At 32.2% G+C, this 19,209-nt stretch overlaps 1 protein-coding gene across 1 annotated transcript in view; it reads right to left on the bottom strand.

Moving 5' to 3' along the window:
* The window catches only part of LOC148312562 (uncharacterized), a 141,119-nt gene that overhangs the window by 48,097 nt on the left and 73,813 nt on the right, over positions 1-19,209 (bottom strand). The window contains exon 5 of the mRNA XM_088277258.1: positions 8,459-8,624. Coding sequence (XP_088133384.1) covers positions 8,459-8,624 — 166 coding nt within the window. The remainder of the gene's footprint in view (positions 1-8,458; positions 8,625-19,209) is intronic.

Below are 19,209 nucleotides of genomic sequence, written 5' to 3'. Positions count from 1 at the left end.
GGGCTGAACTGATTTACATAGAACAACTGTGTAATTCCTCTGGCATTAAGTCTTAATTATTCCCGATACGTCGCAGGACTGGCCAACAGGGAAAAAAAATATTTAAAAAATATAACTTGTCTTTTTAGCAAAACAAACCCAAAAGCTATTCAGTCACATTTTCAAATTATTTATTTAATAATAGTTAGAAAAGTTTTTTTTATGAATTTAATTTATTATCTCGACATTTCTACTTTTACAATCTTAAAATTGATAACGCAGTTCTCTCCAATAAAGAGACTTAGCTCTTATACTTGGAGAGGGACTAACACTTATTATTTGTTGTTTATGTTTGTTGAAATATAATTTATTTTAATTATAAATATTTGTTTGTGTGGTTTTTCTTTTCTTTCTTAGGTAAAAATTTATATAATTCATTTAATTTAATTTTTAACCTTTTTAATGTCTTCAATTTTTTTATATCTGTAAGAAGGTTATTGAAGTTCTTGGTTACCAAATATTTAAAATTGATTGCCGAATCAATTAATGAAATTTAAAATTCTGTTGGAATTGTTTGGTATTGCATTTTGGTAATGTTTAAGTCATGTTAGTATCTCGAAGATGAACTTTTCTTTAGATATAAGTATTTTTCACTATTAAGCATTGTAGTTGGAGAATTGCTGTTTGAATTAAAACAGCAATTCATTGACATGATGGAAAACATTCCACTTTTTATACGTAATATATGTTAAATAATTAGAACATTGATGTTTTTCTCACTAGTCACCAATTCTTATCTGCTACTACTTAATTATACGCGTTGAAAAATCATAGTCATCATTGGTTGATATAGCAAAATAGATATTTAAAAAAATGTTTTAATAATAAATTAAGAACGGCTCAAGGTGTTCAAGACTCAGAGAAGCCAAACATTTACGCCCAGTTCAAAACACAAGTAACGCAGAAAAAGAACAAAATATACAGTATTCATAATGCTAATTGTATATTCTAGTTATATCTCAACCCCTGTGTATCTGGTTTATATTAACCTTCACTCCATATTAATCTCATGTCACAATTGCTTTACGTCTGTGCCATATTCATGAACAACATAATTAATTAATAAAAACTTTGTCTTAATAAAAAGTGATGAATGCCAAAAAAACATCTTACTGAGATAAGTGCATATAGATGTGGCTCGCAGTGTCACATGTGTGAATGTTTCTCAAAATTTACATACGGAGAGTTTTTTTATAGATCCAGTCTACTGTTTTTTTGCAAGCTACGTGATGGTTACTAAGCTGTTTTTTTTTTACTTTGCGTGGTATTATTCGTCAAACGCATTTTTTTGTTGTAATATACCTATTTTTTTCATTAAATTAAACACGACAGCAACAAACATTGTTCAAAATATTAAAAGAATTTAAAATTTTGATAATAAATAAAGCTAATTATAGTAAACCACAGAAACACAAAAAGATTAGTACAAAATATTTAGTGTAGATCTAGCAAATGAACGCGTATATATGAGAGGGCGAATATGCATGTGTGAAGTGAGTAAGAGGGTGTGTGTGTATATGTGTGTGTGTGTGTGTGTGTGTGAGTGTGTGTGTGTGTGTGTGTGTGTGTGTGTGTGTGTGTGTGTGTGTGTGTGTGTGTGTGTGTGTGTGTCTGTGTGTGTGATGTTGATTCTAGTGGAGACATACATAAGATAGATTAAAGATCCTCAGAGGACAATATGCTCACCAACATGCTAACAATATGCTGAACAAAAAAATGTTATGTACCCATGCAAGGCGCAGTCCGTAAATTGTCACCGTTTGTCCCGCCGTACAGCGGCAAGGGTCCAGCATCCCGAGTATCGTGGACAGGGTCCATCGCGTGACGACGCCGGCTGATTGAGAAAAACGAACGAAGAAGCAAAATGTCGAAGTGGCAAATGGCAATTGCCGCCGACCACTTTCAGGAGCTGCGTGCGACGATGTAATATGAAATTACGTCTCATTTTAATGAAGCTGAATTTTGAAAAATACCTCCGATGAATGCGATGAAATTTAAATGTGAATAGAAGCGTATTTTGCACGACAGGGAGACATTACTCGCGGGGATATTAACAACATGAATGCAACGTACCAAATGGATGTCAGTAAAAAAAAGTAATACTTCAGCCTATCATAAATTAAAATTAGTCAAAGATTAACATCAAAGATATTCTTGGATAGAAGAAACAAAGATCTCATTTATTGATCGGCAGTCACTATATGATAAAAATATCTATTTAAATTTAAATTTCACTTAGTAAATACCACTATTTCTATTTATTTACTTTTAAATAAAATACTAATGGAAAGTAAAATACTTATAAAATATCAATTAAAAATCAAACAAAAAATCACTTATTGAATTTTAACCTTGTACATAATAAGAATGATAAATTATTTAAGGTAAAAATAGATGGAAAACACCATGAAGTGACTGCCAAATCAATTAATTAGATTAAATACTTTTTTCATTCTCAATATTATTAATATTTAAAACATTTACATTGTGGTTAGTCATTTTAACTTATTTATTTTTTTACAAAAATGTTAATAATATTAGTATATAACCACTCACCGTTTTTTTTTCGTACGCTAAATAACGTTCTTATAATCAAAATTGACTTGGTTCTCATACCCCTATATTTTCAATGCACATTTTTAATTCATAAATATTCCCCATAAACTAAAAGAAGGTAACAACTTTAATGTAGTATTTCGATCCATATCGTCCGCAGTTCATTAGGTTCGATCTCAAGCCTGCTCGAAAGGATGGAAAGGATTGGGTTTTGATTAAAATTCCACTAGTAGCACTAGCGAAAAAAACGTATTTTATATTTTAAAAAAAACTTTAATTGCATGAGGTAATATATCACGTTTACCACGCCTACAGCGGCTACCAGAGTCATCTATCATCCGAAGCAAGCTTCTACCTTAGGGCGGATAACACTCAAACGAGAATACAGCTTAAGCTTAGCAGGAAGAAAAAATCACATCCATATGTATGAACGCCTAAAATATAACGCATAAATACGATGCCATTTCTACTTAATTTACTGTAAAACTCGAAACATCGAAGTTCATAAATTATTTACAGTATATTTCAACCATTTTTATAGAACGCGATGTGCTGAAATCGTTAACCCCTTCAAATATTTTTTTTCATAAACTTGGCACGATCAGGTATGTCAAATACTTGAAATCGGTCCGGTAAGGAGTCAAAATGATCGGCGGGTATGTATTGCCCGCCTCCGTGGTGTAATAGTTAGCGTGTTAAGCTACCGCGCTGGACGACCCAGGTTCGATTCCTAGGGAGGGGGGGGTGAAAATAAATTCCAGTGATTTTATAATCTAATATTTACTTAAAATTACCCTGGACTGGTCCCTGAAGCGCAGGAGTGATCACCTTGCCTTCGTGTAAGTAACGATCAAGATAACAATGCGTCAATACGATGCAGTGCCCTATGCACCATTGGGTGCGGATAAGGGTTAGAAGAAGAAGAAGATGCATGAAAGTGGAGGATTAAAAAAAAATATTAGATGTCAACATATTTACTCCTAATTAGCGATAATCCAGATTTGTGAACAAGTATTTGGACACAATCAAAATGTTGCAAAAAGAAAACTGATATGCGGATGGGTTAAAAAAGTTTTTAATTTGTGGCTTTGTCGGGTAGCTCCGTCTGCCCGGTACCCCAACACGCTGCGCCAGTTAACACGACCCTTCGATAAGCGAGGTACATCTTTATTACTGAAATCAGTCCTACAGCAACACCGATATATTATTGTGGAATACGGTAGCCCTTCCTACATCCTGTCTGTCTGATATGTAAAACAACTATAATATACGACTTCTCTTGGAGATATATTTTTAATTAATCTTAACTCGAGAAAACGCAAATCTTCTTCGATCAAACAAGTAAGTGGTAATAGTTGAACATATAATAATATTATATTTGTACAAAAATCTTCAGACAAATTAAGTCAAAATCAGATACAAGTCTATTGCTACAAAAATCTTATCGAATAATGTATACAAAATATTTAAGAAATAACTCTTACTTTGTAAATACCACTTCACAATTATAAATCTAATGTGATACGTGTTTCGATGTATCATCATTATATAATAAACATTTGTGAAATTGAGAAAAATTATACAAGTATTCGGGAGTTATTTTTGAAGGCATTGGTAAATGGGAATGGTGTAAATAGTGTATCTTACTATTATTTATTGACTTGGCGTTTAATTTGTAGAACTCCATTTTAATTTATGTATTTATTTTAAATCAAACATTAAAAAATTATAAAAATTATAAAAACACTACAAAAATTCTTAAAAATAATATTACCAACAATGTATTAAGCTTTAAAATATTAATTCTCAATATGGCCATGTCAATAAATTCTTCCTTTCCCAGAAAATAAATATAAGGGTACATACCTACATCCCCCATTAGCTACTGTTGTCTCCCATAAATTATTGCTGCACGTGTTAAAACTGTCACTTAGAATTGTATAGCTACATAAGTACCGTAGTCCATTTGATCTTCACATTCGTTTGATAATGCCCTAACAAGGCGAAACAATTGTCACAATATAATTTTTTATGTGTTTTTTGTTAATAAAATACAATTTAGTAGACTCAAAAAATCTGTGTTTGATTTCAAATAAATAAATAAATATCTTACTATTATTGTAAAGAATTTGAAAGTCTGTGTATTTGCATGGCTTACGACTTGTCATAGGCTGATTTAGTAATAACTTTACACACGTGTAACATTCATTATTCCCCCCATGATCGCTACTCATGTTTGGGAAATTATATTTATTTTTTATAAAATAAACATTCAAGAAATTATATTAATTCTATTTATTTTACTTGCAAGTTTTTGGCACGACCGATGGTTTAGTTGAATCGATTTTTTTTGTGCGTCTATGTTGAGATGTCCTAAGTGGACAAAATTGTGGAATTGTGTAATTGGCTTTATTTTTTATTAATGTTACTATTTTTTATGGCATACTTTTATGAATGTAAAGCTGTACAATTCCTGAACAAATAAAATAAAAAAATCCATATTTGTGAACAAAGATTTGGACACAATTAAATTGCTTCTCTGGAAACATGTCTCACACAGAATTTTTTCATTTAAAGTTATGTTTACAAATTGTAAGTCAAACGTGAAATGGACAGACAACAATAATATTTTATTTTAAAAACAACACGAAATGAATATGATAATTTAAAAAATACATAATGTAAGTTTCTCATCTAAAAAAATGTTAGACCATTATACTAGATATCATTCATTGAAAAAATTAAAGATTAGGATAATTAATCGGATTTTTTTATTAGGTAATCTGAATTACGCTTTAAAAAAAACTCTCGCTAGCAGTTAATAAGAGAATAATCTTGCCGTCTCCATCCACTCATATCTCCCTGCACCTATTCTTCTTCGTCTCCTACCTATCCTTCTGTTTATTTTCTCCTTTGTTGCTCTGCATACATCCTCTCAGCGCCCGCTGTCCGAGACGGTACCGTTAATTAAGAGAAGTGATTAAGGAATGAGGAGATACGCGGAACCAGACGCAAGATAATAATTAAAATTGGAACCGAAGCAAAAGCTAAAGCTTGTGATCAGGGACGAAGGATACTGTCTCTATTAAGGATTTAAAGAAAGCAATAGAGAATACGCAACTGAAAATAAAGACCTAATTTCTGTCACGTATTTTAATTCCTTTTTTTATAATTTTATACCCTTTTATTTATTTCATATTAGCCTGGACTGGTTCCTGAAGCGCAAGAGTGATCACCTTGCCTTCATCTAAGTAACGATCAAGATAACACTGAGTCATATGATGCAGTGCCCTATGCACCATTGGGTGCGGATAAAGGTTAGAAGAAGTTATTTTTAAAGTAAAACTTTAAAAATATCTCTAACGTGACACGCGTTTCGATGCAGTCCGCGTCATTTTCAAATACCGTAAAAACAGCTTTAAAATGATGCAGAATGCATCGAAACATGTACCAAAATAGATTTAAAAATATAGATCAAACGATTTAATGTCAATAAAATGGATTTTAAATGTAATTATCAATAAATCACTATGTAAGTATAATACTTAGTTTTGACGTCTTTATTTTATATACATTTTTTTTTTTAAAACCTTAAGATAAGAATTTATGTTGCAAACGTATATATGTTATTAAGTTGTAAAGGGTTTATTGCAAAAACCCTGTATTGGCAACATCGATTTTAGCAAATTGACAGAAGAATATTTAATCTTATGTCCCCTCGTTCATTACCAGCTCGATCCAGATAGCCTCAATGAGTTAATTACCAGAAAAAAGTAGACACGACAGTCAATGGAGGAAGCTGATGTACAGATTTACGAGAAACCGGGACTGATGAGGCCGGGTGACCCCGCTACAAAGGGAAAAGGGCAAATGGCATTGTCGATATATCCTCAAGGAATTACTTGGTCCTTTTTAAACTTTTTCATGCCAAATCGACATGTACTTCTGCAATGTTTTTTATCCTTCTTTCATCAGCCTACACGTGTACAAAGTATATTATATATTTATTTATTAGTACGTTTACCATGTTGCATTGCGTTAGCGTGACTGGTTGAGAGACGATATCGACGTCTTAATTGTGAATTAATTTACGGGTTGATTATTTTCATTTTCTCGTTTTAAAATACCGAGAAGAGAATAAATTAATAAACAAGTTATGTTTTTCAATACGTAGCTTATTATACCTAGTTTTTTGTGACAAACAACCTAAAATTTACGCAAAAACTATGGCAGTTATATAAATTTTTATGTAGTTAAAAAAAATCTGACAAGTATGCTAAATACGTATATTTTATAATCCTGTATTTATAGAATGGTTATGCGGTAATATCAAAATAGAATCTCAATAATTTATGTAAAGTTCTAGCAGTGGTTATAATGATTGACTGCCTTTTTTCATTTTGCATTCTATAGCATGATACATATTTTGATACCTTAGAGCACAAACGTTCTAATTTCTATGAGTCTGTTGTTATCGTGTTAAATATTTATTTTATTGCTAATATGGAAAAATGATAATTAGAACGTTTGTGTTCTTAGGCACCGATATCAAGTTTTTCTTTTTGTTTATTTTATCAATTACTATCATTTGCTAGCACCATATATAAAATCAACGAAGTAGGTACATTTTTTTAAATAGCTTCACATATTTGTTGTATAAAAACAACAACAAAAAGTTGTTTTTTGTCGAATTTTACTGCCCATATTCATATTTATATTTAGTTGATTGGAATTCCAAAACACGTTAGGAACTAAAAAAAAGATAATAAATAGAAACTTTAATAAAATTATCCATTGATTATATTTAATGATATTAATAAAGTAATTTTAATCCCTAGTAATAAATAATATGCAGATTTTGTAATCAGAAGATACGTAATTATAATTCAATATCCGCTTCCATAATTGGGAAATTATACATCTTGAACAAGGTTCTCGCATGTAATATTCAATCAATGTTATGACACCTTAAGTGTTAGAAAAAATGTAATTAAATATATGAAATGTGTAAATGTATGTTTAAGTTATGTTAAAATGGAGTAAGTGCGATAAATAATGCAGACTTTTATCCCATTTAATGTTTGATGAACTTCCGACGTTGAATAAACTAAGTTAACTTTGATTGCCTTCATTGGCATCAACATTACCTCTCATTCCTTTATTGGTATGATACAGTTCTTTAAATTCATTGTTCTGTTTAGTAGTTTATTGATTAGGTAGTGGATCGTGTCAAGGGAGAACGCGGCTCGGCTCTTTATTAATGCCAATTATGTGGCCAAATGCCGTTTTTGAAACGCGACTGTTCTTGGCGCTCGAAAGCTCCCGTTTAGGACTAGACCGTCTGATCTCATTCGCTTACCCGTTCAACCCATATGAGCTGCACTTTGATTGAATAAATTGTCAGGACGACTGCGCTTGCTCTCTGCTCCCCTAATGCTTAATTGTTTCCAACGATGCTAAACTCTCGGAGATCCGTTGACCAGCTTCCTGATAACAAACCGCGTGTTTACTGAAGCCTCAAAAATTAATAGCTTGTAGTTCTCGTTTTATCGGCGTGGGCTATCGAGAGAGAGTTATTATGTTTTAAATTTTTATCTGCCGCTCGCTATCTTCATTTCAAAACACCGAAGGCATAACATATTTAAACAGACCCACTTATTACTCCTTAATCTAAACACCGTTACTATATTTTTTTTCGCCAATCCTAAGGAATTTGAGTTATGAATGGATCGATTTGAATGTATACTTCAAAATATTACTCTTATTAGCTTCTATGTAAAATGTCGACAATGTAGAACGAATAAATAAAATAATCTCTTAGCGTATACATAATGATAATAATTACGAGACGGTTTTGACTTACCCGTATGTAGGAAGAGATGATTCTTTAGATTCGTGTGTTTTGAAAATCCTCTAGAGCAGATGTGACACTTGTGAGGCCAAGATCCGCTGTGGACGTACATATGAGACTTGAGGTCACCAGGGGTTGGGAAGGACTTAGCGCAGAGGGTGCATTTGTGAGGTTTTTCCTGAAACACAAAAATACATAAATAAAATTTAACATTTCTCCTTCTCGTTAGTGCTTTAACCCAAAGCACATTATACACGGTGTAGTTTATATTATATTCGGTGTTTTTGTAGCTCGTATGTCGTTACAAGTCGTATAAACAATCATAAATCATGAGACCCGTAGCAGCCGATACCACTTATCTGATATTAAAATTCTGTCAAGTGAAACCGTGAAGAATGATATAAATTGCACTAATCCTACGCGACCATTACCCGTACAACTGTAGGCAAATGGATGGAAATTAGACCAAATATGAACCGAAAATTGGTTCATCTCGTCCACCGATCAGGTCGTATGCTAATGAAATGCAAATTTCTCGGTCCATATCCAGTAACACGACTGATGGATCTTTCCAGGCAGCTGTATTATCATCAAAGTCATATTAACGATTTTATTTAAGTATCCAGACCATTTTTATAGCGCCCAAGTCAAATGAGAAATTAAAACGGTAGACGACAGAGTAATCGCTCGATCAAAATATTGCTTCGATTCGGTTAAATTTATGCCGGGAGCAATTAACTACCTGTTTTCGGGCTCGAACGTTACTGGAATAACGTTTCGTAAGTAGCGCGTAAGGAATGTTACCAAAATAATGTAATATATCACCGAGAACTAAGTACTGGAGGTGCTGATTATTTATAGGATAAGAATTCAAATGAAGACATTCCGACATTCAAGTTTGCTACACTCATTTGTAAGTATCAAATGATGTTTCTTATAAAACTGTGGGAATTCGAGGCTTTTCCCAAAGTCGCGCAATTATTTATCCTATATCAGAAAAAGAAGACTAAAAGATAAATTTAGCTTTATCAGACGACATGGTAATTAACGTCATTTTGTCATTATCTTAGTTTTTATTAAATGTTATCATTGAATTTATTGATGTCAAATGAATTTCAAGAAACTCATTTGCATTGTAAAACGATATTTTTATGGGACGGTGAAATAATGAAGAAGATATTTATGATATGGTAAAATATAAATTGTTTATTCTGTGTTTACTGTATATCATCAAATTACCGCTTTCCTCTTGGATATTTTTTTGCTTCTGGATTTTAAAAGAGATTTAATAAAACACAACTTACTTAACTTTTGAGTACATATTATAAACTCAATGGTTACAATCTACCTCATAACTAGAGGCAGTTAATCAAATATTTTTTATAGGTAACATAAATACAAAATCCACAATATTATTTATTCGTGAATCTTTATTCCCATATTTACAATGCCAGTATTGATAGGTATATTAATCCTTCCAATTTAAAGATGTGTACGGTAATTTATTATATTATTCATTTATGCAAAGTGTCGCCGTGAAGAGGACTACTGTCGCTGAATAAGAAATTAATATTGGCGACACGTTTGAACAGAAGCTAAGATAAATAATAGTACCTACAATTTTATTAATGATAGCTAAAATAATAAAAATGGTCGTAGGCAAAAAGAAGACGTCAATTTTACACCAACCAGCTCAAACCATGCAGCTTTAATTAAGACTGATGTACATAAATATATTATTTTAATAAAGAAAGACGTTATTTATATACGAAGCTTTTTTCGTAATACCGAAAGACCCGTGCCTTTACAATGACTATAGATTTCCTTGGGTAAACAATCTATTGGTAGAACATACAAGGTGCTTCAGTTTACCTGAGTCATTATGAAAGATATAAACTTGTGTTCCTCAGTGTGACTTTTTTTTTGGCTTAACGGCTATCAAAGATCAACCTATAAAATATAAACCATCTCCCGGGAGTCTTCTAACTTCAATATTACCTGTCTTCTGAATGACGTCTCCAAAAAGAACCAATTAATTTCAAGGGAATTTTGACAGATCAATATTTTCATTCTACCCTTTTTCTTTATGGTTGTATACTGAAGGGATATCTCGAGTCTGTGAAGACCTATATTATGTTTTTACCACCAAATTACTTCGCGTACTGCGCCCAAAAGGACCGAAGATTTTCGATTACTCTGTAGGCGCCGGAACCAATCACTGTTTGGTTTGATTGTCAAACGTCCTTTTTTCTCAGAATTCGGTCATTTATCTCTATGATGAGACGTGGACGCATAACACTGTTTACATTGTTCTGATAATGCCGGATTATTTAGCACTCAATTGTGAGCCGATCCCATACAGGCAATGAGGAGTCCATCATTTATTCGAGAAAGCAATTTGTAATGTTTATGGCCCGCAACAAATCGGTTTCTATTCAAATCCGTAGTACAAAACATGGATCATCAATATCTAGTTCTAATCTATGGATATATCTTTGTAAAAATAAATATTCGCTTGGTCAAAATCTTAAATCTTAAGTATTAATTCGCTTTGAAATGTTTACTCAACGTTTTATTATAATAAAAGCGTGTATCTTAGTTGGGTGTTTTTACCCGTGACATAATATTTACCGCTATCTCAGAACTATCTGTTAAACGTTACAGCAACAAACGTAAAACTAAACATTGCTAATGGCGCATAGCGTGCTTTTTGACTACTGCTACCACTTTTTTATTTGTTTTCTATTGCATTGTTATTTTATTGATTTTTAATATTTTTATTGCTTCACAAGTATTGTGAAATTAAAGATATTGCGATGTGTGCTTTCTATTTTGTTTCTTTTTCATTTAACCAGACTAGGCCACAGCAATACCTGGTCGAGTATAGCTAGTATAAGCTACATATCAAAATGCTTTTCTTAAATGGATGTTCTTACGAAGCTAATTATTTCTGCAGAGTAAATTGTTAAGCCACTGAGCGGAAAACGCGGATAGCGGACAAATTGAATAGAATTTCTTTATTGTCCTGATCTGATATGCAGAAGTGGTTCAGGCCCATGTTGGCAACTAGTAGCAGCCGCATTTCAATCTGATCTCAAGATGGAGCCATGATTAATAGTTTCCCGCTCAATGGCGCGCTCCCGTACTTCACTAACCTTACCCCGAGGCTCGCTGCTCTGCGCTTTATAATCATATGGTTGGAAATCGCTAAATTCTTGTAAATTGTTGTTGTTTAATAATGAATTATTAAAGCCTTCCATAATACCATTGATTTTCTATTAAATTATTGGCCATCAAAACCCATGAAAATAAAATACGGAATCCAACTTCTTACTCACATTGACGTTTTCATGGCGGTAAAAGGAATTTTAATTCGTTATATGATTTAGAATCGAGTCTTTACTATCGGGAGTCCTGATCGATTCAGTAAAAATTAACGACCGTGTTACCTATTTTTACGATGTGTGCCCCTGTGCTAGTTTAAGATGAAGCTTTAATATTTTGACTTAATTTAATTGTGATTGAATTAAAACGTGGGATTTATCACAATTTCACAGTTTATCGTGTCGATCAAAGATATAAAACAAGTCTTACTACTTGATTTTATTACACATATATCCAGCAACGGTGACTTTGTAAATACATTTCTTTAAAACTTTAACGAAAATGGTCAATAAAATATAAATATTTTAATTTATTCTCGAACGGAACCTGCTCTGGACGCGTAAATCAACATATTCCGAATGCGTAAATATATATAAAAGAATTATTTTACAAGTTCAATCAACTGCTTAAGATTGATTAGTATGTTGTATTGAGACAGTTTTTTTTACGAGGCAGACTTGTGTGTTTTATATGGCCTTTCCGGTTACATAGGCTAAATGAGCTCTCCTTATGATAACGTGAACGTGCCGAGTGAGATGGGTCGTAAAGAAAGGTGATTGATTCGAAATGATCGACAAACTGGTTTGGATCAATCAATCGACAGGTTGCCTAATATACGGTAACATCATTTGCATATCTTCTCTCAGACAGCGAAGCAGGTGTATAATCTCGAATCTAAATCATTTCGGGCGAGTGTTTCTAGTAAAATCGTAAATCGTGTTGTTCAGTTATTACTGAAGGTATTTTAAGTACTGCTTGCGAGAATTATTCGACGCGCGTTAAAATAACTTTTCGCTTTTGGTAGGTTATAAATTTGTAGTAGCCGCAATAATCACGTCGGTTTAATTACATACAAGGCGAGCTTATTTCAACAACATAAGTCAAATAAATATAACCGGGGATAATTGTTAATAAATTAGAGATGTAATTTGGAGTCAAATTACCGCCCTTGACACGGCGTTTTGACTTGTGGCCATCGTTATACGGAATATATAAAAATTCAATAAAAAAAGAATGTTTTGCACCAATAATACTAAATATCTTTAATGAGGCGTAGTTTATTTATATTTAATTCGTAATTATCGTGTCTTAGACTGGTTGAGCATAATTTTTGTTTCATATCTACCTAAATTTTACTCATACACTTTGTACAATATTTAATCCTACGCGTTTTTTCCCACGAGTTCAAATCTTCACTGCCGAATTAAAAGGTTTCTTAACTTATGCGCTTCCGGTTTCAAACTAAAACACGCAAACACTCTCGGTTTATTCAAATATTAACAGAATAGATTTTCATTCAGGGGCTTATTTATGAAATTATATTATAAATATCTTAAATTTATCAGCCCCCATAGCGTAGGGATTAGCGCATTTAGATGCCATGCTGCAAATCCCGCTTTCGATTCCCAGGAGAACAAATTCAAAGGAATGAAATCATCCCAGAAAGACAAGTTAAAACTCAAAGGAAGTGATTTTTACTTTTACAATTTTTTTATTATTACCCTAAACTGGCACTTAAAGCCATAAAATAAACGATTATCAATAATAACAATTATCATTCTGACAATTTTATGCAGTGCCCTATACACCATGGGGTGAAATAAGAGGTCAGTAAATATTTTAGATATGTTTGATATACTTTGTAGCCGAATTTGAAAAATATATTGTAAGTGACAATTTTTATTCGCTTAATTATTTTTTTTCCACATTCGTTGCTTTTTAAAATGATTCCTTTGCCAACCTAAAATTAAAAATTAAAAACCTTTCAAAACCAAAAACTTTGGTTTTATAAAACATTATGATATTATCCATTTAATAATGCAACATGTGGCTTATTTTCACCAGAATAATTTTTCATTTTATGTGTAAAAAAAAAAACAAAACTTTTCAATCAAGGAAATGGTTTTATTTTATTAAAATAAAATAAATATAGCGTCAATGATAACTTTACTCTTCAATTCCATAATACAGCTTGGTTGGTAAATTTTTGGTATTTTAAACAAAATTATATATTTTAAACTAAAACAATTACTATATTTTTTTCTTTAATATTTTTCGCAGATACTTTGTGGCACATATTATAAAATAAAACAACTTTGTTTTTAACCACTTATTTTACCACTTTAATAAGTGGTTAAAAACAAAGTTGTTTTATTTTATAAAGTATATTACTAGATTCGCTTGAAGTACTTACACAAATACAACTACAGTACAAAAAAAATTACAAAGTGTAATTACTAGCTTAAAAACTTTAGTGCGAATTTTGAGAGCTAATTTTTCGAATACAATAGAAACACCATGAGAACTTAAATGAAATGGAAATTATACAATGTACCTACTATGTTAATAGTATTGTCTCTCTTTGTGAACTTTAAATTGTTAGGGCTTCATAATGAACTCGGATATGTGTGAAAAATACTTAAAATTAAATTTTTGGACATTTGAATATGGGTGTGTTATAAACTAGCTATATTTACAGATTTTTTATCAACCATAAATTTATTTGATTACTTTTTTGATTTGAATGAGTTTTAAGCTGGTTTTTTTTTTCAAACTTAAATATCTTGGAACATATTAAAAAATATTTTTTAGTATGGTCCAAGATTCCATGTCAAATTTATTTTAATTTCCTTAAATTTTCATTTTTGCTTTCTCTTTTCTTTTTGGTATCCTAATGTCTATCATTTATTTATCGTACAAGCATCTAAGATTTCTTATATAAGGTTAGTATTTAGCATAATTTAAAATATATTAACGTAAAATTAAATAAACACATATCTTACATTCACACGCACACACGCACTCACACACACACACGCATTCGAGTACACACATACACATAAATTTACAAAAACAATAGGTGACAGCAAGTCAAGGGGGGTCTTAATGATCTTGTCCACTGAGTGTACATTGGGGACTGCATCTATCCTGATGTGGCTTTTAAGACCTTTTTTAATCAGATGCGCTGGTAAAGGTATGGTCAATGACGTACTAGGTTGGGAAAGAGTTAGACCTATTATTTTGTGTAAATCACGGATAGTGTATGCAGCATATTATCGAAATAAGTGCCACTATAATTGATAAAAGATTGCCATAATTTTTTTAGTGTTAGCTTTAGTCTTCATTAGAAACATAAACAAAAAAAATTCTTTTTAGTCATGGATATTATACATCTCAGGATAAATAAGACACCTTACTGCAAATTGTACGTAAGAAAATTCATAAGATTATTTTCACACGTTATTCCGTCTCGGTCTACTTTCCTTGCCTTCACCTTATGAGTTCCTTGTAATTATAAGGATCGGGTCACTGAAGCGGTTAAGTTATTATTCTTACATAGTTCCCCTATTAGAAGTATTCTAAACGGTACTTGACTCTCGTGTGAACTAAGGGTCCTTATAGGTTCTTATTCTTGGTGGGGCTCGAATTGCTATTAAAACATTCATGTTTATAATTTCATAAACTACATACATAATTTTGCCATGACTTATATATAGTATTTATACGATGCTAAGTATTGCTCGGCTGTGAACAATATTTAGTGTGTGCTTTGATGTTGTGTTCAACTAGTGGCGCTGCCATTGCGGTAAAAATCTGTTAAGCAAAAAAATTGTTTGAACCTGTCACAGATGAAAAAACCTCCCAGAAGTATATTTGAATGTAACGTTTTAATAAAATTTCAAAGTAATATTATTCAATAATTTAAGGACATCAAGATTTTGAAAAAACGAGCATCCACATTTTTATTTACATTTATAATTAGTTAGTTAGTTTAAAGTTCATTATCCTCCAACTCTCTGAATGATTAAATCCGCAATTCGATTCTGAAAGATACTCGTAATGTTTTCATAATTCCCGGGATATTAATGCGATCGTTAACACGATAGGTGGGGCGTTATGGGAAATGAGCATGTGTGTTTTCACGGACTTGGGTCTATCAGGTTCACCTTTATTGCGTAAGATATAATTCTTAAGGCGGTCACGGATGGCTGGCTGACTCCTGATTCTAACATCTGACATGGGGGAAGAAAGCATAATCATATTACGGTCATGTGAACTGGCCTCTCTGACCCGACAGTATAGAGGGATAATTGAAATTAATCATTGGAAAATCGATGGGAGAAAAGAACGTCTTTTAATTATTTTTTTAATGCAAATAAACCTAACTAATGCATTTTAAAATGCTAATTTTTGATGTCTGTAAAAACAATACATTCGATTTTTTTTTTAACATCGAATGTACGAATGTGGACAAGATATAAGTGATGTGAACCATACTTTATTCCATTATCCTCTCACAATACAGAAGGAGAACTTCCGAAACAGCTTAATATAGGTATAAATTCAACTCCTCACTCATGTATCCACTATTATTCTGATCTGAATACCAGGTTTGCGGTCATAATCTTTAAAATGATAAAGCTGCAGTTTGATAATGTCTTAATAAGACGAAACGTGTCACAATATATATCATTGTACATATTTAAACAAAAGAAGAATTCTCAATAGAATACTTTAATAAGATACCACAAGATTGACTCCAAGAATTCTACCTTGCGAGAACAAAAGAGGTGTCGGAAGACCCCAAAAGAGATGGTCTGACGACATTTTCGCTGTGGAGAGTAAAAACTGACTCCAAGCAGCAACCAACCGGAGGAAATGGAAAAAAGGGAAGAGGCCTATGTCCAGAAGTGGAGGTCAGAGGGCTCATAAAGAAGAAGAATAAGAAGAACCTTAATAATTTTGGATATATTACCCAAAAACCACAAAATATTGTACTTAACACTTAAGATATTGTACCTAGCATACGTCACGTAGTCAGTTGACAAATATGAAATAATACGATATTTATTCTATGATTTCATGTATCAAAAAGTGAATTACATGAAGTCACACACGAATGCGGGGGCACCTACACGGGTTGCCAGTATGGTGACCTTAAACCCATAAGACGCGTAATTTGTTTAATGCCTTTTTTCCTTCTTATTGTGTATCGTGAGAAAGCACGCTCCGCTGAGCTCAGACGCTAGCTAGGGGTAGGGGCACCTGCCTGCCGGGTACTGCTCATCGCCCGTACGTACACCACACATGCAACTGGCTGGCTAATTTATACTGACCGCCTCTGTATCAAAGGCGTTTTGGCCATTGTCCTCCACAACAAAAGGACATTACTGTGTGAGAAAATATTATTGTCTTGTATCGAAAATGAGGTATCAGAGCGCGAGTAAATAAAAGATGAGTCGAAGGGGAAAATATTCAGTTCAAACGTTTTCGAAAATTAAAATAAACATATCAACCATATAGAGCGAATGCTGGGAGCAAAGTGAATGGTGCAATGAAATCAGTTATGGCAAATAATAGTGTAGCTCCAAATTCTAAGCTGGCAATATACAATATATGCCAATATATATTTCCTGTTGATGAATGAGTTCGATTATTGAAGAAATTCACACCTCAGCAAACATTTTTAGTTTTGATTTGTTAAATCATCAAAAAAATATTTTTATTTTATCGAAAGCTTAACTGGTAGTGCACAACGGAGTCCTCGTTCCAACTCTAATGTATGAAAGTGAAGCGTAGAGTTGGCAAAAGAAGGATGACAGCAGACTTAATGCTGACAAAATGCGATATCTCAAACGAATGTGTGGCAAAACTATGTATGATACATGTTCGAAAGGTAAAATTTATTTTAAAATTTATTCTTTAGAAAGAATGCAAGGCTGATATAATTATCGATAAAATTAAGAAAGGTGTTTGGAGATGATTTGAACGCGTGGAGCGCGTGAGTGAGGAAAGAACGGTAAATCAATTTTATGTAGCGAACGTAGTTAATAGTAGCGAACGTAGTAAATATGAGCAGAGGAAGACCGAGTAAAACTTGACATGAACAAATATGTAAAATAGTTGAAAACAGTCAAGTCAGTGGAAATAATCGGCGGTACGTATGAGAAGATGCATGGATATATATGTAGAAGATCGTTGTTGAATTAAATCGAGATCATATTGCATATAATATCAAGGGACCAAAATATATATATATATATATATATATATATATATATATATATATATATATATATATATATATATATATATATATATATATATATATATATATATATATATATATATATATATATATATATATATATATATATATATATATATATATATATATATATATATATATATATTATATATATATATATATATATATATATATATATATATATATATATATATATATCTATTTATTTCATAATATGAATGTTATACATATGCTGAATGTTTTTTGCAGATACTTTGTGGCACATTTTATAAACTTTATAAAATAAAACAACTTTGTTTTAATCACTTTTTCATTTAAAGTATACTTTTTCACCTACCAGTTTCGACAAGAACCTTGTCATCATCAGGTTTTATTTAATTCTAAAACATTAAAATACTCAATTACATTCCCTTATCAAAAACTTCCACACACTCGAAACCGGTAGGTCAAAAAGTGTACTTATAATAAAAATGTGGTTAAAACAAAGTTGTTTAATTTTATAAAGTTTATACATTTGTATTTGTACGTATAAAATATTCCAATAGAATTATGGTGAGTTGAAATACGACTGTAATCATTTGAAGAAAAGGTATGCCTCATCTTGACACTCGATTATTCATTTCTTATCAATATCATTTCTAGTCTACTCTGCATCCCAATGGTACCCTGCATTTTCACGTCTATATTATAATATCACTTCTGTCGGCTTCCGTTCGTGGTTACTGTTTGACTGTCGGATTAATATCACGAGCGAGTTATTTTGGTTCTAAGATATCTTTTTTTCAATTCTCAACTGAAAAGATTGAATGCTCTTTAGATTTATCGACTCCTCAACAATTGAACTACACATAAAATTAAGATATGAATGCCAACGGTATACAAAACACTTCATTCATTAATAATATAACTTTTGAACTTTGGCAATCTGGCACGTGACTATTGAAATCGGACAACCGTTTTATGATCCGTAATTAATCATGTTTTACAGTAACATAAATATATCTACTATGAAAATATTGCTTTATGATACACAAGGTATGCAAAACACGTGTTCGTAGTTGCTTCGGACCTACAGTATAACGAGTAACAGGCCATACATAATCCTCCCCGGACGTATAATTCTATCAGGCATCAGTCGCCGCCAGTCTAATAGTCATGCTTCTCGGCGACCTCTTCGCTATCAAAGCTCACTGCGCTAGACAGGCTACATGACGTTATACAAATAATGTGACCGCGCATCTCCCGCGAGCCTCTGTACTCCTGGTAGCCACTTCTGTACCGCTCGCGGAATGGATTATTCGCCTTCACCTTCCGTCCATCCGACACTGTC

This window comes from Brachycentrus maculatus, unplaced genomic scaffold (genome assembly GCF_059751285.1).
Source record: "Brachycentrus maculatus isolate JH-2025_06_01 unplaced genomic scaffold, ASM5975128v1 h1tg000039l, whole genome shotgun sequence".
Classification (NCBI taxonomy): domain Eukaryota; kingdom Metazoa; phylum Arthropoda; class Insecta; order Trichoptera; family Brachycentridae; genus Brachycentrus; species Brachycentrus maculatus.
Note: the sequence above shows the minus strand (reverse complement) of the source record. Positions and strands in the feature narration are given on the sequence as shown.